This window comes from Ambystoma mexicanum, chromosome 11 (assembly GCF_040938575.1).
Source record: "Ambystoma mexicanum isolate Mex_15411 chromosome 11, UKY_AmexF1_1, whole genome shotgun sequence".
In the NCBI taxonomy this organism is placed as follows: Eukaryota; Metazoa; Chordata; class Amphibia; order Caudata; family Ambystomatidae; genus Ambystoma; species Ambystoma mexicanum.
Window position 1 is genome coordinate 609,563,509 of NC_090934.1, and position 23,178 is coordinate 609,586,686.

Consider the following 23,178-nt stretch of genomic DNA (forward strand, 5'->3'; position numbering starts at 1 on the left):
TCAGATCCCCACCAATCATAACCATATCATTCCCCCTCTCACCCGCATCATATTCGGTAATCAGGAGCTCATGATACATTCATAATAATGTTTTAAAGTGGCTTTGCCATCAGGGGGATTGCACATGTTACAGAATAGGAGCCTCCTTTTCACAGAGTATTGGAGTAAGTCTATTGCCAGTGGCATTATAAATGGACAATCAACGGTGGCTAATTCCATTGAAAGCATACACGACACATGACCATCAAAAGGATGGGCACCCTCTAAGCACTTTGGTGCCACTTTTATGGTGGACACAAAATCACTCCATGTGGATGGGGGACTATAACCAAATATCCTGCACAAAGAAGATGCCAGCATTTGTTAGTAAGTCAAGGCCCCCTGACTGTGTTAAGAAACATCTATGAAGCCTCATATTCCATGTGATGAGCTTCAGCTGTCAAGGTTTCTTAGATGGTATCGTAGGAGGAAATCCTGTTAGCCACGTCAAATCTCCTAGTTGTTCCTGTAGATCGTTGTTGCCCACCACTGCTTTGGAAGTAGCAGAAACCGTTTGCCCATTCCTGGTAGCTGTAATCTTAAAACCCAGGTTTGAATTTCATTCTTCTGTGTTAACTTCACCCTTGAATCAATATCATAACCCAATCTCCGGTAATGGCTTACCTTCATTATAATGTTCCTGAATCATATATATGATCTACAGCTTTGGGTAGAAGTACCATAACATCTAAACAAGCCTTGCCTACAGAAAGGCCTTTTGAGGTATCTCAGGATAAAAATCCTCCTTATTCCCAAAGGTATAATGGAAAGGAATCTAGAAATGTTGCCTTAAATAAAGTGTCTTCCTCTGTAACACCGAATTATAAAGGTTCAATCTTAAAAGCCCTTAAGGTAAGTAAATCGACCCTTAAAGTTAGACAAATACTTAAAAGAACTGACCTTGTTGTTGAAGACTACAAGTCCCATAATCCCATGAGTAGTGAGACGAGGAAGACGGCTGAAGAGGCATGTTGCAGCAGTAGTCAGGCAATTGGCCTAGCAGCCCACACCTGAAGGAACCTGGGAGGCATGAAAGGCCCTTTCAGGTGCAGGCAATTAGAAGGAGCTGGAACTGTTACTGGAGTGTGTGCAAGTAGCCAAAGTAGGAAGAAGGCACAGAGCTGTCAAACCAACCAAAAGTGGGAGAGTCAAACGGACGCGAAACCGTGGATGCAGCAGATTTCACCTGCTTATTCTGAGAGGGTCAATTTCCCCCAAACTCTGAAGTGCAGAGGCTGCACAGCTGAAGGCGTGCAGAGAGGCTGTATTTCCCCCATGTGAGCCTGATAGCCATGTTTACTGTGCAGAACACGGTTCAGAGATCGAAGCGAGGAACTGTGGGTGAGTCACAGGTATCAGGAGCAACAGGGGCACCTTGAAAGAGTGGCCAGAATGGAGACACCTGAGCAGCGGAAGGGTGTGGGTCCTAGCGAAGCCAGAAACAATGGAAGTTGTGCTCAAAGTCGTGGAAGTTGAGCAACCTGCATAACAAGGATTGCAGAAGCCGGTGAGTGAAACCTGGCATTCAGATTCCTTACATGAGTACTTCCAGCTACAGTTTCCAGTCAAATCCTCACTTGCATAGAAACCGGAGCGAGCTGAAGTTGTTAGTTGCATTCCTTACCAAAGGGAACAATAGAAATGATCACTTATGTATGAATGGAAATGTAATTCTCACTTGCGTGAAAGGAAATGCTACCGAAATACATTGTTAAGCCCTTAAACTCTTGAAGGAGTGGTCTCTGACTAAGTAGACCGCATATTGTGGAAGACCACTGTTAAACATGTGAAACTTGTTAAAAAACTATGAAGAAGTAGCTGCGTGTCTCTTACCAAGCAGATTGAATGTTGAGGAACTCCATTGTTAAACACTTAAAGCTTTTAAACTTCATGAAGTGGTTGCGTGTGCCTAATGTCATTTCACAAGTGAAGAGTGAACTTTACATCTTAACCTATTCAAACAAGCATTGTTCCTAAAAGTAGGCAAGTGTTTGAAATGGTATCTGCAGTTGAAGAGAGAGCAAGCATAGCCCAAGCTAAGAGTATTCCCTTGTTGAGAGTGACAGCAACCTTCCTCAAAGCCAGAAACTGGCCCAACAAACAGCCAAACAGAAGTTCAACCTTGCCCAAGATACTTGTGAGCAAACATTACCTAAAGCCAAGAGGATGGCACCAAGGCTTCGAGGTAATTATGTGGCGAACAGTGGCGAAGAGGTGAAGGCAAAGTTGGAGAAGGCAAACCTTTATGCTTATATAAAATACTGAAGCTGTTGTGGTTGTAGACATACAAGAGAGGCAGATAGGCTGCCCCTTTTGAAGAGATATTCAGAGGAAGAGTGCCTTGCAAATTTAAGGTGTTACAGTGCATTAAAGTGAATCTTGTCCAAACTTGTCTTTCAAACACAAAGTACTGAAGCTGTATTGGTATATTTGGTTTATCAGTGGATGCAAGAATTCATTTGTTTCAATGAAGTAGAATGCCATAGGGCCAAGGTGAATGTCCTCATGGTAAACTGTGGTAGAAGTAGAGTTGTTAAAGTAGAAGCAGCAGAACTGAGTAGTCATCCTGACAAATATACCATTCTGAACTCTAACCTGAATAGACAACTCATTACTGTTAACCAAGACTTTTGTTCGCATCTTAGAACAGTGTCAAGCCTTCTTGAATAACTGGAAGTCGTCAAAGGACATTCTGGCTGAGGAAAACATTGATGCTATTCTGAGGAAGTGGACAGTCTATTTCATCAGAAGAAAAACTTTGGTTGTTTTTGAACTGTGGTTGACAGATCTTTACCATAACATTGACTTTTCAAAAACTGAACAGGGACTTTACTACATAGGTGGATTCACTTATATGCTTTGATGAATATTGAGAATGAGTACTACTTAAATACTGGGGAAGGGAGTTCACCCCAGGTGCTAAAAGGTTTTCAAGATATTTTGAATGTCATTGTTGATTTGTCATATATTCTTTTTTGTATTTGATGTTTATTGTGTGGGCCGGAACTCCTGCGTTAGAGTGTTTCCCTTTAGTTTGGTTAGGTAGGGAATCCCACAGTAGAGAAGGGAAAGCGAGGCATTTTGATATTATTTCTGTTCTAATAAAATGGCATATTTTGAATAAAAATCAAAGAGTTGTCCTCCTCGCATTGCTGACTCCTCCCAACTTCAACTCCCACAACCACTCAAGTACCGAGATGAGGCAGCGGATAAGGAAGTTGGTGCAGAGTGACAGAAACTCTTACTGAAAGATTCTTACAGAACCTTCTGCATGAACAGAACCTTTTGGTTAAACAAGAACTTTGTGAGTCCATTAAAGACACAAATGAACTGTTAACTAAAGAGACATTTTACCATCCTGTGTAAGAATCCAGGGGAATCGGATCATCCTCTGGATCCAAGGGTCTTTACCTTAAGCAACATTTCTTTTTCATTGGAATCATTCTTACACTTTTGGTTTTGAACAGTTTTTCTAAGATCAAGTTAAAGATATTTCCTTGCACCTTTATATAAGTGTGGGATTTAGGTTAGGTTGTTTTGGACACAAGGACCATTTTTCATTTACTGACATGCTGACACAGTAGGGACGTTCCTCTTTAGAATGGAGCTATAGAGGCGTTTTTCCAACCCAATTTTATTTAAGAAAAATGTCTTTAAGCCAGAATAGTGTCTCTCATTTCTGACTCCTCACAGTGGACTCAGTGGACCACACCGCTGTAGCTGTCCTCTACTCAGTACACTTGTCACGTCTTCCTTACTCCAATCCTAGGCTGGATTAAAGAATAGAACCTATCGGCATCAAGCCACACTGCGTGTAGTAAGAAGAATACAGAACGCCGCCATGAACATCCCCTTCTGACACCTTGTGACTTCTTTAATCAGTAGTCCAGTACAAAGTTTTATTTACCCACATTTTGCAATCTTATTGTATTGTAATCAAGAGCCTGTGTCACAGAGCTTGTGCGCAGTCACATGGTACGCCAACATGTGACCATCTTAATAAAGAGGTGAGCGGTGCGACCACTGACCACATCTCATGAGCCTTATTTCAGCACCATGCTGCAGCAAGCTGTGTGACATCGCTGAGGTCGAGGCCTGCCATGCAGAGCCCTGCAATCCGGTGGGGTGGCAACCCCTTCCAACCCAACAACTGCCAATGAGGTTGGGATCTGCAAGGGACCAGCATGTCCCTCCCACGCCAACAGCATGAATAAGCTTGCTTCCCTACAGGAGGGTGTGGGGTGAGCTTGCGCATTGCCACTGGAGAAGGCAACCTTGCTCCAACCAGGAGCCGGCAACCCCAGTGCAGGCTGCTATGAGCGCCTGCCCTGAGGAGCTCCATAAAACTGTCAGCTTTACCAATGACCATCAGCCTATGCTGGCAAGTTCCTGTGTCCTGCAGGTTACGCTCACCAAGTCCATGCGGCATGCTGGAGGTGCGCTAACTCTGAGGTTTGCGTTGGTGCCCCTGGCAAGTCAGGCCCTTCCCAATGACTTTTGCCCGTGCCGGTGAGGCCCCCTTTTTGAAGGGGAAGATGCTGCCGGAGAGCCTAGAGCAGTCCTGGAGACCATCCGCTCCTGACATCAGCATTGCCTACTCGGCTCTATAATGGTGCTACATGTCACTTCTGCCTGCGGAGAAGGGCCGTGCAACGAGGACCACTGTCGCAGTGATATGTAAAGCTCCCACCTGGTGTAGAGGCATGGTGAGGACCGCCGCCGCAGAGATATGTAAAGCTCACGCCTGGGGGAGAGGAGCGGCATGTCGAGGCCTGCTGCCACCTTGATATATGTGTCTCCCCCTTGGAAGAGAGGAAGCGGGGTGCTGCCACCACCACACCGAGATCAATGTAACACCTGACTGGAGGGGAACAAGTGGCCTCCGCTGCTGTCCATATCTTAAATGAAACACCACAGCCGGTGTGGCCCAGGTATACCGGGGTGTGGCTTTTCCAGCCAGAGGAGCGTGCTCCACTTCTGGACTAATAAAGTGGGCCCACAAATGAACAGTGACACAGGTGCCACATGGTGTCCTGTATTCCCATAGTGCTTAAGTGGGCTCTGTATTGATTTATGCCTGATGCTTTGACCCTGCACAAGCTACCGTGCTTAAAGTGGATGCAGTAATGATGTGAGATGAAGGTGATCTTTCATGATCGCAGCATGCTTGAAGTGGACCCAGCAAACCTGCTGCTGGCCCTGCCCCACCTTTCCTGGACTGATACACTTTACCTTGGGGCAATGCCCTATGTCGCCATTGACTGAGTTTGAAATGTATTTATTGGCCATGTATGCGACTGGGTATTGGTGTTACGAGATGACCTCATACTCCCAAATTCACTGAGTGTAAATGTGGGCTGTAAGTTATGTGTAAAATTGTAATATATACGGCCGTTGTTTTATTGTATACCCTTGGCATGGGATATTCTAACCAAGAACCTGAGTCATAGGGCTCGTACGCAGTCACATGATGTGCCACCATGTGCCCATCTTAATAAAGATTTGAGTGGTGCTCCCGCTCGCCAGTACGACCACCAACCACGTCTCACGCACCTTATTGCATCATGTTGCAACACGCTGCATGACATCACTGAGGCTCAGGTCCTGCTATGCAGAGCCCTGTAATCTAGTGGGGTGGCAACCGCTGCCCACCGAACAAATTGCTACAAGGTATTTCCTCCTTTAGGTCGTAGTGCCTCATGCAACTAATATGATGTTTCATGGCGCAGACGGGACTGTTTATTCATACAAACTCTGTGTAAATATGTGCGTGAACCTGAAATTATGATGGTACTTTTTTCACAAATGTGCTCAACACTGTGTTGAGCTTCTAAAGATAAGCAAACACATTTGCAATAGCTGACGCCTGTCCTCGTAGTCCTGAGTGTGGAAATACTAAAAGGATTCTTGGAGATTGTTGTCAACGCAGGCGCTAGTGTGGAATTCTTTTTAGCTAAGCAATTTATAGCAGAATTGTTGGCTGTGGTGCACAGATAATATGTAAACTTAAGACATCTATTGGTGGGTGGAAGACAGCGCCCCTACTGGTTGTCTTTTAAGGAGAGTCTTCGAAAAGATTGTGCTCTTCTTGGCTTTTTTATGAAAGGACCAAAAATCGACTTTTTATATTACAAGCTTTACTCGGGAGCCTATTAGTGGGTAAGACAGAGCGGAATTGGTTACTTCAATGGGTCTTGTGTCGGTTCCATGTGTTAATATCCCCGCAAAAATATTGCAATACAAAAATATCACCATATTTTTGCGGTGACATTGACCCATGGACCCTGCGGGGGACACCCCTGCAACCCCTGCATTATTTTAAAATGTGCGGGGGACACCCCCGCAACCCCTGCTCCCACAAAATATCCTCCCCAAAAATATCGCCTATGGCGAGACAATGGCGAGATTTTTTGTGGAGATATTTTGTAGGTATACCCTTGTGTCCTGAGTGGATGCAAGTGTTTAGTTTTGGCACATCCTTACTTTGATGATGGAGACGTCGCCCAGGGGATTTGGGAAATACAGAAGATTCATATTGTTCACAATTCTGCACACCTGAACAAATCATTTCTTGGGAGGTGAATCTCTTCAGAAAACCTCCAAAGCACCCAATTTTGATATTTGTTTGACACTTCTCAAAATATTAAAGTTCACTTCTATGTCCATCTCGCAGATGCAGGTAGTGGGCGAAATTGGGTACAAATACATATTTCCTTGTTTCACCTGAAAGCAGGAATACCTGGCTTGAATACGTGTTCGCTAAGATTCATATTAACAAGAGGTGCTATAACGGAACAGTAAAGGAAAGCAATTGCAGAACAAATTCTCAAGAACATGTCGGTTGGGCTCCCCCTTTGCTGGCATCTTTCCAATCCATGACGAATGGGAAACATAGAGAAGGCCATGCACTTCAGAGGCTGCATAGACAAGGAAGGCAGACAATACATTGATAGAAGCCATTTTTTCTTCTTTGGTGCACCTTGTAGAAAATAGCCAGCCTTGCACAGGTTCATGCAATGATGAAATTGATTCCACTGTGTGAGGTTTTAAGAGTGTTTGTGTCCCTGCAGAGCAGTGCGGATATAAGACCCACCTGGGCCTCTCGGCACCAACATTATATAGGTCCATGTAGATAGTTTGTCATTTTCCCCAAAAAAAATAATCAGCAGCAGTGACTGGTTAACTTTCAAATTGGTGTAGGGAGAGTAACTGTACTGGGTATGAGCAAGCTGCTGGCCACAGTAGGGTATATATGGGTTTAGCTCTCATCTCCCAGAAAATAATAAAAATAACAGGTCAAAGGGTGCATTTTGCACCACAATTTTCAGAATAAAAGTCCAAAATAAAAACAATGTAAAAGTGTAACCGTTGATGGTACAACACTTTTCTTTTTTGCTCCATATTATGTGCCTATACTTAAAGATTCAGAATATGGAGCACATTTGACAAAAATCATTCCATCATGGAATTACAGATTTCTTAGTTTGCATGGAGCTCAGAATCAGGTCCTAAATCGGATAAAATATCTTTGGTTATTCAATCTGAAATTGAACGTGTGAGATCATTTTAGATGTTCAGCTATAATGTCAGCCATTGTATACAGGAGCATTTCATTTCTACACAGATAATAATGCAGAGCCTCTCACTGATAGAAACAATATCTGATAGAGTGTACCACTACCAAACTGGGGAAACTGGCAATCTTAAATCACATGCTGGCAAATCACTGGCTGCTGATAGGGCGTCAATCTAACTTAAAAGGAAATGTGCATCACCCACCATGCTCTCCACAACACGGGTCTATACTATCTACAACATAGGCTCACACCCTGCAGGCCCACCAGAATCCTGACATCAGGCACAGGTCTCCTCTTTATCATCCAAGTCTCTAAATGTCCACAATAGGGGGACTCTCTTTCTCTGTCCAAGCTCCTGGAACTCAATCCCTTTCAGCATCTGGTGCACAGAGTTTCACCATGTACTCAAGACCTGGCTCCTCCTTTCTGCATCTGGAATGACCTAGTTGACCTCCTGGGTAAACTATCAACCCCAGACAGGGGAAAAGTCTGTTTCTAGCACGCACAGAAAGGATTGCATTTGATCCGTATTATACAATCTGCATACCATCATCACAACTAGATATCAGCCATGACTCGCTGGTCCATAAAGCCCTCCATCTCAATGAAACATAGCTGTATCGCTCCCGGGGCACAGCCACCCACCCACATACATCCGCAACAATTGACTACTCAAACTCATAATGCACATCACCTCTGCCACTAGAATGCAGCTGATTGCCATGAAGAAAAATTGCTACAGTTGGGCACATAATCAGTCTCCTCGACTTGCATACTCTCCCGAAAGCCTATCACAGCACCCATCCATTGGCCAGATCTACATGGGTCGCTAGCAGGGATTCAGCCACCTGACCTACCTCTTACTGGCTAAAATGCACACATGCATTCTAAAATCCTCCTTTCATTTCTCATATCTCGCACTGCGGTCCTCCAAGGGCATTCACCCACAGCACTTTGATGCCATACTAATGGCATTAAGCGCCATACAAATATCATAACATAGCATATGCCAGTTGAAATTAAAACAGTTTTAAATATTGTGCTAGGAGATAACATTAAACAAGCTCTAAACGTTGTACCAGAACATAAATCAGACATTAAAGTACTGTGGCTATTAGTAAAATACAAGAATCAGTATGAAAAGAATTCAACCATAACTGGATAAGCTACTTAAAGCGTGGGGTGCATATAAGGAAGTGTTTGCCTTATCACATTGATTTCCAAGATCAAATTTAATAACTGATTCTATGTTGTTAATATCACATTTATATACTGCAGATATTGTTCCCAAAAGGTAATTTCTTGTTGGTACTCATAGTTGAACTTTATTCCTTTCAAACATGGGGTCTGCAGATTGCACATAAAAGTTACATTTATTAAAATCTAATGACTGGACAAAGACAACACCAATTACTCTAAGCACGTTTACAATTTTGTATTACTGTATTTTAATAGTACCAATAAAAATTAAAATATTCATCATTGGGCCTTTTTTGATGATATATGGGTGGAATTATTGCTGAGCTAAGATGCACGTCACCAGTAAAACCATCCCTGTAGGGCCTGAAAGCTCAATATTACTGCTGTAGTGGCGCAGTGGTGGGATTCATTGTAACGGGTGAGTCTCCTGGGGTCTTCTCCAACACCTTTGCATTTATCTGGGCTGCATCATTCATTTCCAAATTTTCCCAAGATTTTACAGAGGGCTAACGCCGTTCCCAAACAAATGTGGAAGTGCTTTGAAGACCTTAAAAGCAATCCTACACGTACATCCACTTGAGATCAGAAATGTCAAGAATTGTGAGCATTATTAACTCAATGGCCGTGGGGGCCCTTTAACCCTAGGGGCCTCTAGGTATGCCATTTCATCAACCCTGTGATCTTGGGTATATTTTTAAGATTTTTCATTTTTTAACTTAACAATCATCAGTTATTGTTCACAGAACGTATCATCCACATGTTTTCATGTCATCATTTAGCATGTGGTTTTCAGTAATATGATTTTGAATTTTTTCCTCTTTTTTTATAACCATATATCTTTTGATAATCTCGCCTGTAAGCAGATTGGTCTTTTGTTGTATTCTGCAAACTAAACTATTAAAATATATCTTTTGATGTTTGTCCATGGTATCAACAATTGCTGTATATTGTTGAACTAGATGACCGCAGCAATAGTCCAAACCTAGAGTTAACCACATTGAAACCAATGTTTGTGTTGAAAATGTCTTGCTACAAAAGTAAACGTTTGTTTGTCTGTAAAGAGCAGCCAGATTTAAACAAAGACAAGATAAGATGCATCAGAAGCTTTGCGAGAAGATAACTCCCTTTAAATAGATGGTGACAAATCCATCACAAGGCCTAAAGAGTGTCCGTGTTCATGACACAGATTTCCTTAATGCAAAGCACTTTTTATCCACTGCCTGTGGGGTCTCCTTCAGACTTGCCAGTCACTCATCTTTTCTCCCTTCGTCGGCCCAGGATGCTTTAGTGGGCTCTGGTGGGCTCCCGTTCATCCAGTGGCCTCTGAATTCAGTGTCCTGCTCCAGGAGCACTGGTAGACAAGGTATTACTATCTAAATGAGAAGAGAAATAGACAGATTAAGAATCAAGTACACCATACTTGAAATAAAAATTGATTAAGCAAAATAATATATACAACATATACAACAATAGCATTTGTATTATTCATACACATTTTTAGAACAACCTGGAAATAAACCTGTGGATTTTGCATCAAAATACACAATAATAGCCTTTCCTCTTATAATTGGCTGAAATAAACATGTGGGTTTAACATAACAACACAGCACTTCTTTTTTATAACATCCACTTAGCAGGACCATAGTGTCAATTTGAAATGTCTATTATCCTAATCAAACTCCAATGTGGAATACCTATCATTCTAAATCTACTTCTCCTTTTTGTTTTGTCTTTTATTTACATCCACCCATACCCACCTTGCATCTCTATATTCATACGCCTATGCTCACTTGTTTATCCCCTCATTTTGCCAGTCTCGTATCTTGATATTTACATTTACACCTACTCACCTGCTATGACAAATCCCTCCAGAGCAAACACCATCTGTTATCCTGCTTTGACCTCAATAAAACAAATACACATTTCATCCGCTATTGGCTTCTTCAGCTTGTCCCATCCTTTTCAACTCATGCTTTGGGTGAAATGGCTTGATTTGGTTAACGTGGATGAACTGTTGCACAGCCAAATCTCCTTCTTTTATTATGATTCTGTATACCACAGGTGAGAGTTTGTCCACAATTGTGTATGGGCTGTGCCAGGATGCAATACATTTCTAATTTTAATTTTTACCTTTTCCAAAATCAAATTAAAACACCTGATCACCTACTTCATACTCCCTCACAGATGTCTTCTTATCATAGTTTGATTTTGCACTGTCAGTGACTTTTTCCAGATTCTGCTGTGCAAATGCAAATTCATGCTGCAAGTGCTTTCTCGGCTCTTCCACTTGTGGCATTTACTAGAACCTGTTCATTGGTTCAGTATAGCAAATGTGGCAAAACCATCTTGCTGCCTGTCAGAATCGCGTTTGGACTAATGTTTGTGGATCTGGATGGCGTGGACCTAATATGCATCAGCACCAGAGGGAGTTGCAAATCCCACCTGGGTCCTGCCTCAGCTACAAACTTTTCAAAATGTCAATGATTGAGCTGTTGCAACTTTCCACACCTCCAGAAAAAGATGGCTGCTAAGAAACGTGCAGTTTCCTTTTTACACCCAAGATTTGCCACATCCTTGTCATCACTGCACCAGTGAAATGACTCCCCCGGTCTGATTATATTCTTTGGGGCAAACCAAACAGAGAAAATACGATTGACTAACAAGGTGACTGCTGTTTGCACACTGCAATCAGGTGCCAGAATGCATTCCAGCCACTTGGACATTAAACAAGAGACAGTTAACAAATATCTGTTTCCTCATGCTGATCTTTGCACAGGACCTATAAAATTGATTTGTAAATCGGACCATGGAAGTGTCAGACCTCTTTTCATTAATTGGGCTCTGTTTAGTTGGGGAAGTAGGTTGAAACTGTGCACACCAAACTCCTTCTTGTATAGAATTGTATATATTGGGACATGTGTGGCCAATAAGCATAATAAGCATATTCTTTTAGGATTGCCAAGGTTTTCTGAGAACCTCTGTAGCCTGCAGTTATGGAATCATGGGCATGATGAAGCATCAGTCCCCGAAATGACAATGGTACCACCCATTGAATTTGGCCTGACACAGATTCCAAATATACCTTAGCTCCTGACTGTCAACACACTGAAATAGTGACAATGGCCCTCATTCCGAGTTTGGAGGTAACCACGCTGCTATTTGCGGCATGATTGCCTCCAAAATCGTATTTGACTCCGGCCTGGTGAATGGAGTAATTACTGGTCCATTTCGCTAAAAGCAGGCGTTAAGGAAGGACCAGCAAAGGAACTCATAGTAGGGCTCAAAGGGATTACCGGCACCAGTGTCATTACCAGTGCCCGGTATCCCCTTGCGCCCTACTTGTAATGACCCCCAATGACTGTTACTTTTTGGCAAAATTTAATACATGTGAAGCATATGTTCTTAATACATGAAGGATAAAAGGACACTCGAGCTATTTACATATAACGTACACAGCATGGTACAAGTGTTCATCCAAAACAAGTTCTTTGGATCACAATTTACAACAAATACATTCTCTATGGTTCCTTGTTTAAGAAAAAAACATTAGAAACAGAAGTGCATATGTAATACAAGGTGCAGGTTACTAAACTGGACGGTGCACCAGTGAAATTCTAAGATATCGGTCAACGCAACTGTGTTTTCGGCCTCAAGGTGCTACGTGGGTGTAGCTGTAGTTAGATCGGCCTTCATCAGGACGGGAGAAAGATAAGGACATAGGGCCTCATTACACGGATGGTGGTAAGGGAGTACCAGCACCGGTAAGGGCACCGGTGCCGGTAATCCCTACCGCCCTACTATGAGGTCCCTCAGCGGGTCCCGTCCTTAACGTGTGGTCAGACCACACGTTAAGGCAGGGACCCGCTGAGGGACTTCAGAGCAAATAACGGTACCGCAAATTGCGGTACCGTTATTAGCTCTTTCCCCATTCCCATTGAGCCCTATGGGGGCTCAAATGGGAACGGGGAATGGTATTTGGCATGGGGATTTACCGGGTCCCCAAGGGTCGGAATGACCCGGTAAGTCCCCATACCGCCAACCCGGACCCAGAAGGTGGTAAGGGGTAGCCATGATGCTAACAGCACCATGACTACCACCTACCATGTAATGAGGCCGAAAGTGTCCTATGCCTTCTGTCAAAAAAATATAGACAGAGAGAGAAATCAGGAGTGTGCGAGGTTCAAGGATAACTAAAATATTCAAGAGGCAATGAATGCTATTATTGAGAGTATCTGGAGGAGACTGATTACAAACAGATCTTACTGTGATGAGTTGCAGCAAGGCAACAGTCTAAATATCCAAGTCATCAGACAGGGGATCAAAGATTCCAGCCAGGGTCAATTCTGTGGATAATGACCAAACAATACATGAGGGGAGAACTAAACATGTATTTCAAGTGAGTATTGTCATCTAGATGCATGGGTGCTTAACCGCTGGGTGCCAGTTGACTGGGTAAGTCAGAGGAAGGAGGCATAAGCATGTGGAATCATGCAAGAATGCAGCACAACATCACAGAATGGCGTTGTTGCTGTGGAAGCAAGCACGGCCATCAGTAACATGCTGCATGTGTTGATAAGGACAGATAAATGCTGTAATATGGGTGACTACAGTGGAGTGCACCCACATTTGTCAGGGTAAAATGCCTGTCTGAAGAAAAAAAGCTGACCCAGGTGGAGGAAGTGGTTGTAGGTCTAACAATAAAAGTGCATAGTGATAATGGGGTTGGCGGTGCCCAAACAGGTAACATCTGTGGTTCTATATGGCGTGGATCATGGCAGACTCTCGAAAATTGGGTGGCAGGACTTACCATTGTAGGTTCGTGTGAGTCAAATCCGTATGTCAGAGAATGAGTTAAACAGCCACGCACAGCGAGTGACTAGGACAGCGTGAGGTTGCCATGGAGACTCTGACTATTTAAGGTGGTAGCCATCTTCGTTTGTGTATGTGGCAACCCATAATTAGGTGCTTTTTTAGCATTGTATATACGGCGCTGGGAGCCAGGAGAGTTGCTCCAAATTAATAATCATTATGCAGTAAGGTCTCGAAACAAAATGGAGGCCATAAAAAGTGGATGTTAGGAACCATTGCTATGGCAACCCTTAAGGAGTAGCGATGTCGGGCCAGGCTGTGTGCGTTGCGACCAGAGTTTTGTGGGGACAACGCCTGTTGAAGAAAGTCCTGCCAAAAAGTCTCATTAATTGTGACATACCACAAGGTGATACCAATTTTTTGCAGATGATCATTGTTTAGCCTAGCGTCCAGGCAGTACAGTGATCTGCCTGTATGCAGTCTAATTCCAAGATCGACTATATGAACAATCACATCAATCTTTTGCGATACACTTTCGTTGTGCAGAAAGTTAGATCGCTCAATGAGGTAACCAGTTAGTGTGATGCTCTGCCTAATTGCGGTCTAATTTCACAATTCAAACCATGCATTCCAACTTCAGAATTGTGGGGATGCAGAAAACAAGGAATTGACAGAGGGGCAACCACCCGGAACCGTGTGATAAGGCACATTGTCCCGACTGGTCGTCTCTCCGTGGACAGTAGGACATACTTCACAGCACTCTGTCTAACCCTATATTGTTTGGTGTAACAAGAGAGGCCATCAAGCGAGCAATGTCATTTTGAAATTACACAGTTGTCATAACCAAGAGACAGCAAAACAAATAATGCGGTCAAAATGCTGGTCACTCATAGCCCAAAAGTGCCCCAAACAGGCCTCGTTATTTGATATAGTGACAAAACAATACAAAACTCTGCCTACATACAATCTAGTTTCTAAATTGACCGGGCAGAGGGTGTTACTTATAATACAGTTCTTCCAATTTGTCATATACTTTTATTTGTGCATGACGTTACATTGTTCAATGAGGTAATCAGGCATTGTGACACTCTGCCTGACAATAGACTAATTTAGAATTCAAAAATTACATTCTAAAAACAGAATTCAAAGGATACAAAAATTACAGCGATTGCATATTAATGGACAGTCTGATTGTCTCTTTGTAACAGTGACATAGTTTACAACATTCTGTCTGCCACTCTATTGTTGGATAAAATCGCGAGGCAACACAGCGGTCAGTGTCATTCAAAATTAGACAGTTAGCATAGCCACGAAGCGGATCAACAGATTGTGCAGTAGGGAGGCTAGAAACTAGTGGCCAAATGGTGCCCCAGCCCATCTCACAAGGCCCCATCACAAGGACCACACATGCAGCCTTGTGCCTACCTGCGATGAAAAATACTGGAGCCAATAGGTGTGGCCAACAAGTGTTACACATAGTTGATGGTTAACGCAGATAAGACTATGTGTATGGCATTATTGGATCAGGAAGGTGATGTATGTAGTTACATGAAGTGTTTCCATTCAACAGTAACGTTGAGCCCTTCTCTCACAGTGTTCAAGTTGTGGACCTATTTCTTTTCAAGGCGGGTTAATGCCTTGTCAGTGTCTCCTCCTCTCCTCATAGTTGGCAGCTTCTGCAGGACAAACTACTTGAGGTCCATGTTGGTATGCTTTATTAGGTTGTAGTGTTCCACCAATGGTTTCTCTGGTACTCAATCTTTAATACACGAGCGGTGCTCCGATATTCTGGTCTTGATCGCTTTCATCGTTTTCCCGATGTAAAAAAGGCCACACAGGTATTCGATGATGTAGATGACCTGTTTGGTATTATAATTGGTATGGTCTTTCAGAGTCCAGGAGCAATTTTTGTATCTGAAGATCTTTTTACTTTCCGTGAATCGACAGGCTAGACATTTGCTGCATTTGTAGTGTCCTCGCGCAGGTGGAAGGACCCATAGTGTGTTTCGTGGGGCAATAGGTTCAATAAAGGTATGCACCAGAGAATCTTGCAGGTTCTGTTTTTTTTTTTTTTAAAGCAAAGAGTAGTATCTTGTTGAGGGTTCCAGAATTCTTTATCAGATGCCAATGCTTTTTAACTGTATTCTTGCTGAAATTGCTCAAAGGACTGAAAGTGGTGACACATACTAATCTGTACAGGTCCTTTTTGGGTTTCTTTGTTAAGCATATTGTTCTATCTGTGTTTGCCGCTCACTTCTGGGCATTTTTGATGGCTTTTTTGGGGTACCCTCTATGTAAGAGGTGCGTCTGTAAATCCAAAGCTTGAGTGTTGTATGTGTCCAAATCAGAGCAGTTCCCCTCAGCCCCCTTGTTTTAAAAAATGCTTTGGGAGTTCTGGACTCCTGAGCTGGCAGCACCAGGGTGACACATGCCCCACTCAGGAGATCCACAGTGCTGGTTTTCCCCCCTCACCCAATTGTGGGATTTACATTATGTAATTGGAGGGCGAGTTGGTTCCTAGCTACCTGCATTGACTACAGCAACCAGAATTCCCTGAGGCAACACTTGATATTAACAGACTACCTCCCTGAAGATTGCAAGAGGCATGAAAGCGATTGGAGGAGAAGACCAACTGGACTGTGAAAGGCACACTAAGCTGGGAACCAGAGTGCACCCCTCACCCCCCACATATTTACATGTTCCCTACATTTCCCTATGAGCCATTTGATTATCCATTCATGTATCCACTGTAATTATGAAAACAGGAAGGAACATATTAAACATCAGGCTTCAAAGAGCATACAATTTGCATTGCATCAACTTCCAATGTAATGACTATAAACTCTAAGGAAAAACTGGGTGAAAATAAATTCATTGTGATGAACTGATTACTCAATTTCACTGGCATGCTGGTGTTTCCTGCAGTAACTTACTTAACTTTAGTTGAAGAAACTAGACTTACACATATCAAAAGTTGTTTGCCATTGATTACCTGAGCATCCAAACACCCTCTATACGTCAAAGTAGCTGTGCATTGAAGCACTTGAAAAGAACATGAATGATCAAGAGATGTTTTGAACAGTTGGCCATTTCTCCATGTTTATTTATTTTCTCTTTCTTCTTCTTTATTGAGCATGCCCCACCTGCAGTGATTTCCTAAGCCTGGTGCAAGGCATCATGGATTTACAGGAACTCTTGGCGAAGATGACAGCAAAGGTATGTATCACATTTCGACGATTCCACCAATTTCTTAATTTCCTCCTTTTCTTTTTTTCTGCCATGTTGTTCTTTTTTATGTCTAACTTAATACCTTTTTGATGGTCTAGTGACAAATGAAAGAACCTATGGACAGGAATTCAGCTAGGGAGTGGTGTAAATTGCAGTGTCTGGGTAACTAGAGCAGGTAGAACTATGTTTTCTTTTATTTTTTATTATGCAATGCTTATAAAATCAACCTTCTGCATTATATATAAAATACAATAAAATATATTAATCTCATACAATTTCATTAATCCATAAAAGTTAATTCATCATATGTTCTTTTTATTCCAGCATTCGGTTGCATTAGGGAGAATTTTCTTTAATGTACTATAACTCACATACATTCCGATATCAACAATACGTGTTCAGAACGTGTTTACTGCAAAAGTATCTTTATAACTGCTGCCACAACTGCATCTGGAGTACGTGCTCTTAGGGCCATCATGCCGTCACTTTGTGTTTGCAGGTACAGACGTCATTCATTGAGACACAATCATGCCCTGGATAACGTGTGTGACCATGTTTGAAGGCCACCCTTAGAAATTATGCGTATCTGCCTCATGTTTAAAAAGCAACATTACAAACATCTCTTTTTTCCTATAAATAAATAAAATGTTACAATTCAAAAAGTCCTTTTCAAGTATGTGTTCCAGTACAACAAAGGCAGAGAATTGGAAAAACAACAGTAGACATATTTGCCCTCAGCGAAGGCAGGAAAACAGTGTACAGAAAAGGAAAGCAGTCTGGTAGTTCACGTAGGACGATACACATGTGCACGTGTATCTGATCATGGCAACATCCATGAAACAATGTGGAGCTCCATTTAAGGTGATAGGTGCATAATTAGCAAGCTGAGTGATCCAGTTATGCAGGAAGTACTTGTTATCAAACACTTACTGAGATTGTGTTGTGGACTGGCTCAGGTGTAGTAGGGAGGGACATGATCAAATTAGGAAAGCCAGTTAAAGGAAACAGTATTCCGAGTTGGTTTCACCCAGATTGAGTATGCCTGAATGTTCACCATCAAGAGCCAATTTCATAAATCCAAAAAAGGAGTCAGGTTTGCTGCAGAGGCTCATCGTATCTTGTATGGCTCACACCACTTGCAAGGTGCCATCTGCCTACATCTGGAACTGTACGTGAAAACCCCTGATCATCTCTGCCAGCGGCCACATGCATGCATGCATTAACGTGGGACAACGCCTGTTACCAATGGTAATGCCCACAAAATGGGTCATTATTCATTATTCATTAAATGTAGTTCCTTGTTGCTTGATCTGTGCAAATGTGTTTCCAAATGTTGTGTGTGAAAAATACAGTTGCTACACACGAGACGCACACATACCTATAGTATTCCGATTTTCAGGGTTTACAATGTCCATATTTTAAAGGATACCTAACCACAATCCGAGAGCAACAACATGGCTCCTGGTGATCACCATGTGAAATTGGTCATATGGCTGCTTCTAATAGTTACCCCTGCCCTGCTTCTATTTGGTAATAGCCCAGGTCGTCATGTCATGTTTTCAGGTTTAACCCGGGTTGAAAATGGTTAATTTCTCTTTTTTGCTGAACACCCTGTTAGCCGTACTTGCGATCTATCAATGCATACTTTTGTTATGTGATTTTCCTATTGTGGCGAACCAGAAGTAAGATCTGAGCAGAGGACATGGTTCAACACTGACCAAGCATTTAGATAAAGAAAATGCCTCACTAGCCCTGTAATGTCAGATAACTAAATTCAGACCTCCATCCCAACTTGTCCAACTATCTGACCCCATCCCTAGGTAAAAAAAGAAACACAATGTGAGAGAAAGTGTGTTCACACTGGAGATCTTCAGGCCTCCGCCTGACCATTCCTTCCTACAGACAATCTTCAAAATCCAATGTTCACCCAGGACATGGTTCCTGGCCGGGTCACTACAGCAGCTGTCAAAAGAAAAATGCACACGTTTCAAATTCAACTGTATTGATATTGATATTTATATGTTATTTATATCGCGCTCATACATAAGTGATTCAGAGCGTGACAAGGAAAGGGAGGGGAACAGGGGAGAACAAAACAGTGATCTTTCTAGGCCCACTGACATTGAGAACACCCAAGTGCATGGGTGTAATGCTCACCTGCAATCCCCGGGGGCTTCTGGAAGGCTCTGGGATCTGGAACCCCGGATACGTGGTTGCTCAGCACGGAATAACGAATCTGCAATGACAGAAGGGAGGATTTGTGATAACTGTCTCTAGCAGGTGAATCTACCACCTCCCTCGGACCGACCCCTCACCCACTGAGCCTTTTGACCGCGACTCTGCTCGTAGGCAGGTAGGCTGGTTAATTGTAAGTCTTAGTTCTGTTTTATGGTGGAATCCTCTTAATGTCCTTCTCGTCTTCTTTTCAGATGCAAAGGTTTGATGCTGTCGTGCTGGGTGAAGAGGCACATTTTAAGGTAAGGAAAAGCATTTAGTGTGGCATTCTTTATTGTCTTTTGAAGCTAACCTGTGTTCTCTTCTTCTTCTCCTCACAGGCTGCTGCGGTGCTCGAGTATGGATGAGAGCACGATGAAAACTGACCCCAGGGATCTGTCAAGGTAAGTTAAGCGCTTTGCGGACATTAAATATTGAAGGTGAACCTGAATATTTCTCCGTCCTCTTGCAGGGTGTTGCCGTGGAGTTCCGGATGGAAGCGCTGCGTAGTGGGACGGAATTCAGGTACGAATGAGGGCATTCAATGTCTTGGGAAGTGCGCGTGTTCAAATATTGTTTTTCCCTTTCTTGATTTGCAGGTCGCGAGGTTCGAACGGGAGCTGTGGTCGTGGGATGCTGTGATTCCTCAAGCTAGTACTCACAGGTGATGTTTCTTCTTATCTCGGTTTCCACAGGATGAGGCCCAGTTCAGATGCTCAGCGTAAGATGGTGTATTCTCAGGTAAGACAAGTAATATTGTTCTTGTTCTTGCAGGTTTACAGGATGCTGGAGACCAGGAGCTGGACATGGTGAGCGTCACGTTGCCGGTTGTAGAATAACACAAAGCGTGTTCTGCAGCCTGGGTGTGGTTTATATACCCCATGTAAAATAGTACAAGGTAAAGTAGTTCCAGGCCCCAGCCACACCCAAGACACTAGACCGCATGGTTTTGTTCACAGGAACTGAGCCATGTGGTTGCTTCTATGTTGGATTTAAAGGCCCATGTGCATAAATGGGACCTAGTTTGAACAGCCCCTCCTTACCACATATGAGCCTGGTGCCAAAGGTGCCAGGACTGGCTCCAGGAGCCCCATTGCTGTGGTTTTAAGGCCCTCAGGGTTCTGGTGGGAGCCTGCTTGTGGCACAGCTTGTGTCCCCAAACAATGGTCATGACAATGGGAAAGGGAAGAGGGGAAAAGTGAATGGAAAGGGGGGAGAAGTGGAAAGTGCAGCACAGAGGAGAAACAGATAAATAATAAATAAAATAAATACATAATAAAGGCAATAAACAGTGGTAGTACAGCCAGCAAGTGACAAGTGCTGGGTTTAGCAGACAGGGTATGTCTGATAAGTGCAGAAAGAAAAGAAAGGGTTTGGGGACTGTATGGGTAAAGATACAGACCCCAGTGCAAGGGGTGCCCTGAAGGCAGTTCAGGAGGGTGACAGGGTGAGCAGGTAACTAGGCCCGGTGAACAGAGGGTGGCCAGGTGCACAGTGCAGAGAGAGAAACCAATCAGCAGGTGAGAAGGGGGTTGAAGGCAGAAGCAAAGAGGAAGGTCTTGAGGTGCTTCTGGAACCTCAAGTTTCTCCTCAAGTTTCAGAGTGGCAGGGAGGCTGTTCCAAAGGGAGGTCCTAGCCAAAGACAGAGATCTACCCCCAGAGCTCGGAAGCGGAGGTACTTACGTAGGGATAGTTGCTGGTATTTTTGACCCAGGCCTCAGAAAGCCTTGTGGACAATGCAGTGGGATTTGTCTCAGTTCTTTGAGTTATAAAGTACCACAAGTCATGAAGTGTTTTTATGTTTTCAACAAAAGAATACATCAATTCCACAAAGGTGTCAATCTGTTTGCATCCATTTCACTTTATGGACTTTTTAATATGGTTCTCTTGTCTTTTGCTATTGGTACCAATCCTTGTGTCCTTCCCGACACATTGGTCCTTTTGCAGGCTATTTATGGGTTCTCTAGCCCCTGGGTTTCTCTGAGTTTTCAGGACACTTCAGTCCTTGCTCAGGTTGTTTACGGGCTCATTTGCCGGTGACAGATTTGGGTTTTCAGCTTCTCTGCAGCCTTCAACCCCCCACCTCCCTTCTTCCTCTATAACATGCGTACCTGTTTTCTCACTGTGCGTACCTGTTTTCTCACTGTGCTTCCACCAGGGCTTGTCAGTGATTATGCTCTCAGTGGTTTTCATCTGCACCTGCCATGGCAGACTTGCCAGGGCCTAGTCACTGCTCTGCTAAGTACGGGGCTGTAAGACTTTCCCCCCCTGGAGCGCCCGATTTCACCAGTGTTTCGTGGTCTCCTGGCCCACCATGTCCTCTCAGTGGTCCCGCCTCCAGGATTAATTAATTCCATGCTCCATCGGCAGCATCCACTCTGCGCGTCTCCTCCTCTGCCATTCACGGTAGCATCAGGGCATCTTCTCTTCCAACTGAGGAATTCTGTGGGAGTGGCAGCAGTCTATTGGGAGAGTTGGAGAACATTGTGGGGGAAAGTGAAAGCTTTATGGTGTGGCTTTGCCCTGTGAGAAAGCACGAGACCCTTAGTGGGTAGCTGTGCCCTGTGCCCTGTGAAAGAGCCAGACAAATGCAGTAGGTTGCTGCACTTTATGAAAGTGCCAAAGAACCTTATTGGGCGGCTGAAGCCCTTGTGAACAGACTGTATAGCCTTAGTGTGTGGCTGCACCCAGTGAAAGAGACCAGGAGCCCTAGCAGGTGGCTGCAACCTGTGATAAAAACTGAGAATCTTACAAGGTGACTGAGCCCTGTGAAAAACCTCAAGAGCCTTAGTATGTGCCTGCGCCCTTTGTAAGAGCCTGGAGACTTAGAAGGTGGATTTGCATTCTTAAAGAACCTGAGCAGCCTTATGGGTGGCTGATCCCTGTGGGAGACAAGAATATGAGAACTTTTGATAAGTGCATGATCAGGATGCAATAATATGACTTGTATTATCGTCAACACACTGGCATGTGTAATGCGCCAATTTAAGTTCACACTGTTACTGCTCCTGTTGGAATATTTGCATTCACCATAATCTAACCACTAATTCAATTAAGAAATTAATTCAATGCATCATTCTCATTTAGTTAATCCACGATATAACCAAACAGGTTGTAAAGTGATGGGAGAAAGGAACCATATAATGTCAGTCTTACTTCTAGACACACATATTGTATTATTTTAGTAATGTAATATCATAACGTTTGAATACATCTAAACAGTAATTCATATTTTATTTTTTAACACATCACAAAACGTACAAAACACATATACAGCATGATCATAAAATACATAATAAACATTGATGAACCCTCATTAGGCAATATTGCATATACATACACATATATTAAAAAGCATGACTTAAGTATATAGATTAGCTGATAAAGTGCCTCATTTTGTTAGTACATCAAATCTAAACGATATGAAATGTCTAAAGTTCTTCATGCCTGAAGACTTCAGATTCAAGTGTCAATAGTTTTGCTTAGCAATAATATAAGTTATTAGGACAAAGGTGCAGAAACAACTGTAAAATATGTACAAGGATGTGGCTTCTGGGTCGTGTATCAGTGCACTTTGCCAAGCACTATACAAAATATTGGCAACTGCAAAGATTACGTTACATGTGTTGGTCATTTTACAAAAAAAGAAGTGCATCTTGAACCTGCCTCACATTGTGTTCCCTCAATATTGGCTTCATATAAGCAGATCACAACTGAGCATAATTTAGACAAAGAAAAGAAAATGCTCAACTGGTTCTCTTTCCGAGGAGCATGTGGGACACACATCAGAGACTCTTACTGTCCATGCCTTTTAGTTATAAGCTAGTGTCAAATACCAAACCCAAGTTTCAAGTATAATGTTCACATATGCATAGGGTCCATCTCATCTAAATAAACTTTGTATCCAAAATTTGATTTACAACACATGTAGAGTCTAGCAAGGGTATGATTATTGCAAATGGCAATAATCTTTTCTTACAAAAAGTGAAATGTGCTGAGTAAAGCGTAGCCCTCAGATCAGCTACAACACTATGGGGGTTATTCCACAGATGCAAAAATCCAAAATCTCTAACGTGATTTCTAACATGCATACACCACGGTAAGTCGCAAC

The 23,178-nt window shown here is 43.0% G+C and overlaps 1 protein-coding gene across 1 annotated transcript in view; it reads left to right on the forward strand.

Annotated features, from left to right (window-relative positions):
• Positions 1 to 23,178, forward strand: part of NELL1 (neural EGFL like 1) — a 6,602,686-nt gene that overhangs the window by 1,483,508 nt on the left and 5,096,000 nt on the right. The window contains exon 7 of the mRNA XM_069623485.1: positions 16,759 to 16,841. Within this exon, the coding sequence (XP_069479586.1) occupies positions 16,759 to 16,841 (83 nt within the window). The remainder of the gene's footprint in view (positions 1 to 16,758; positions 16,842 to 23,178) is intronic.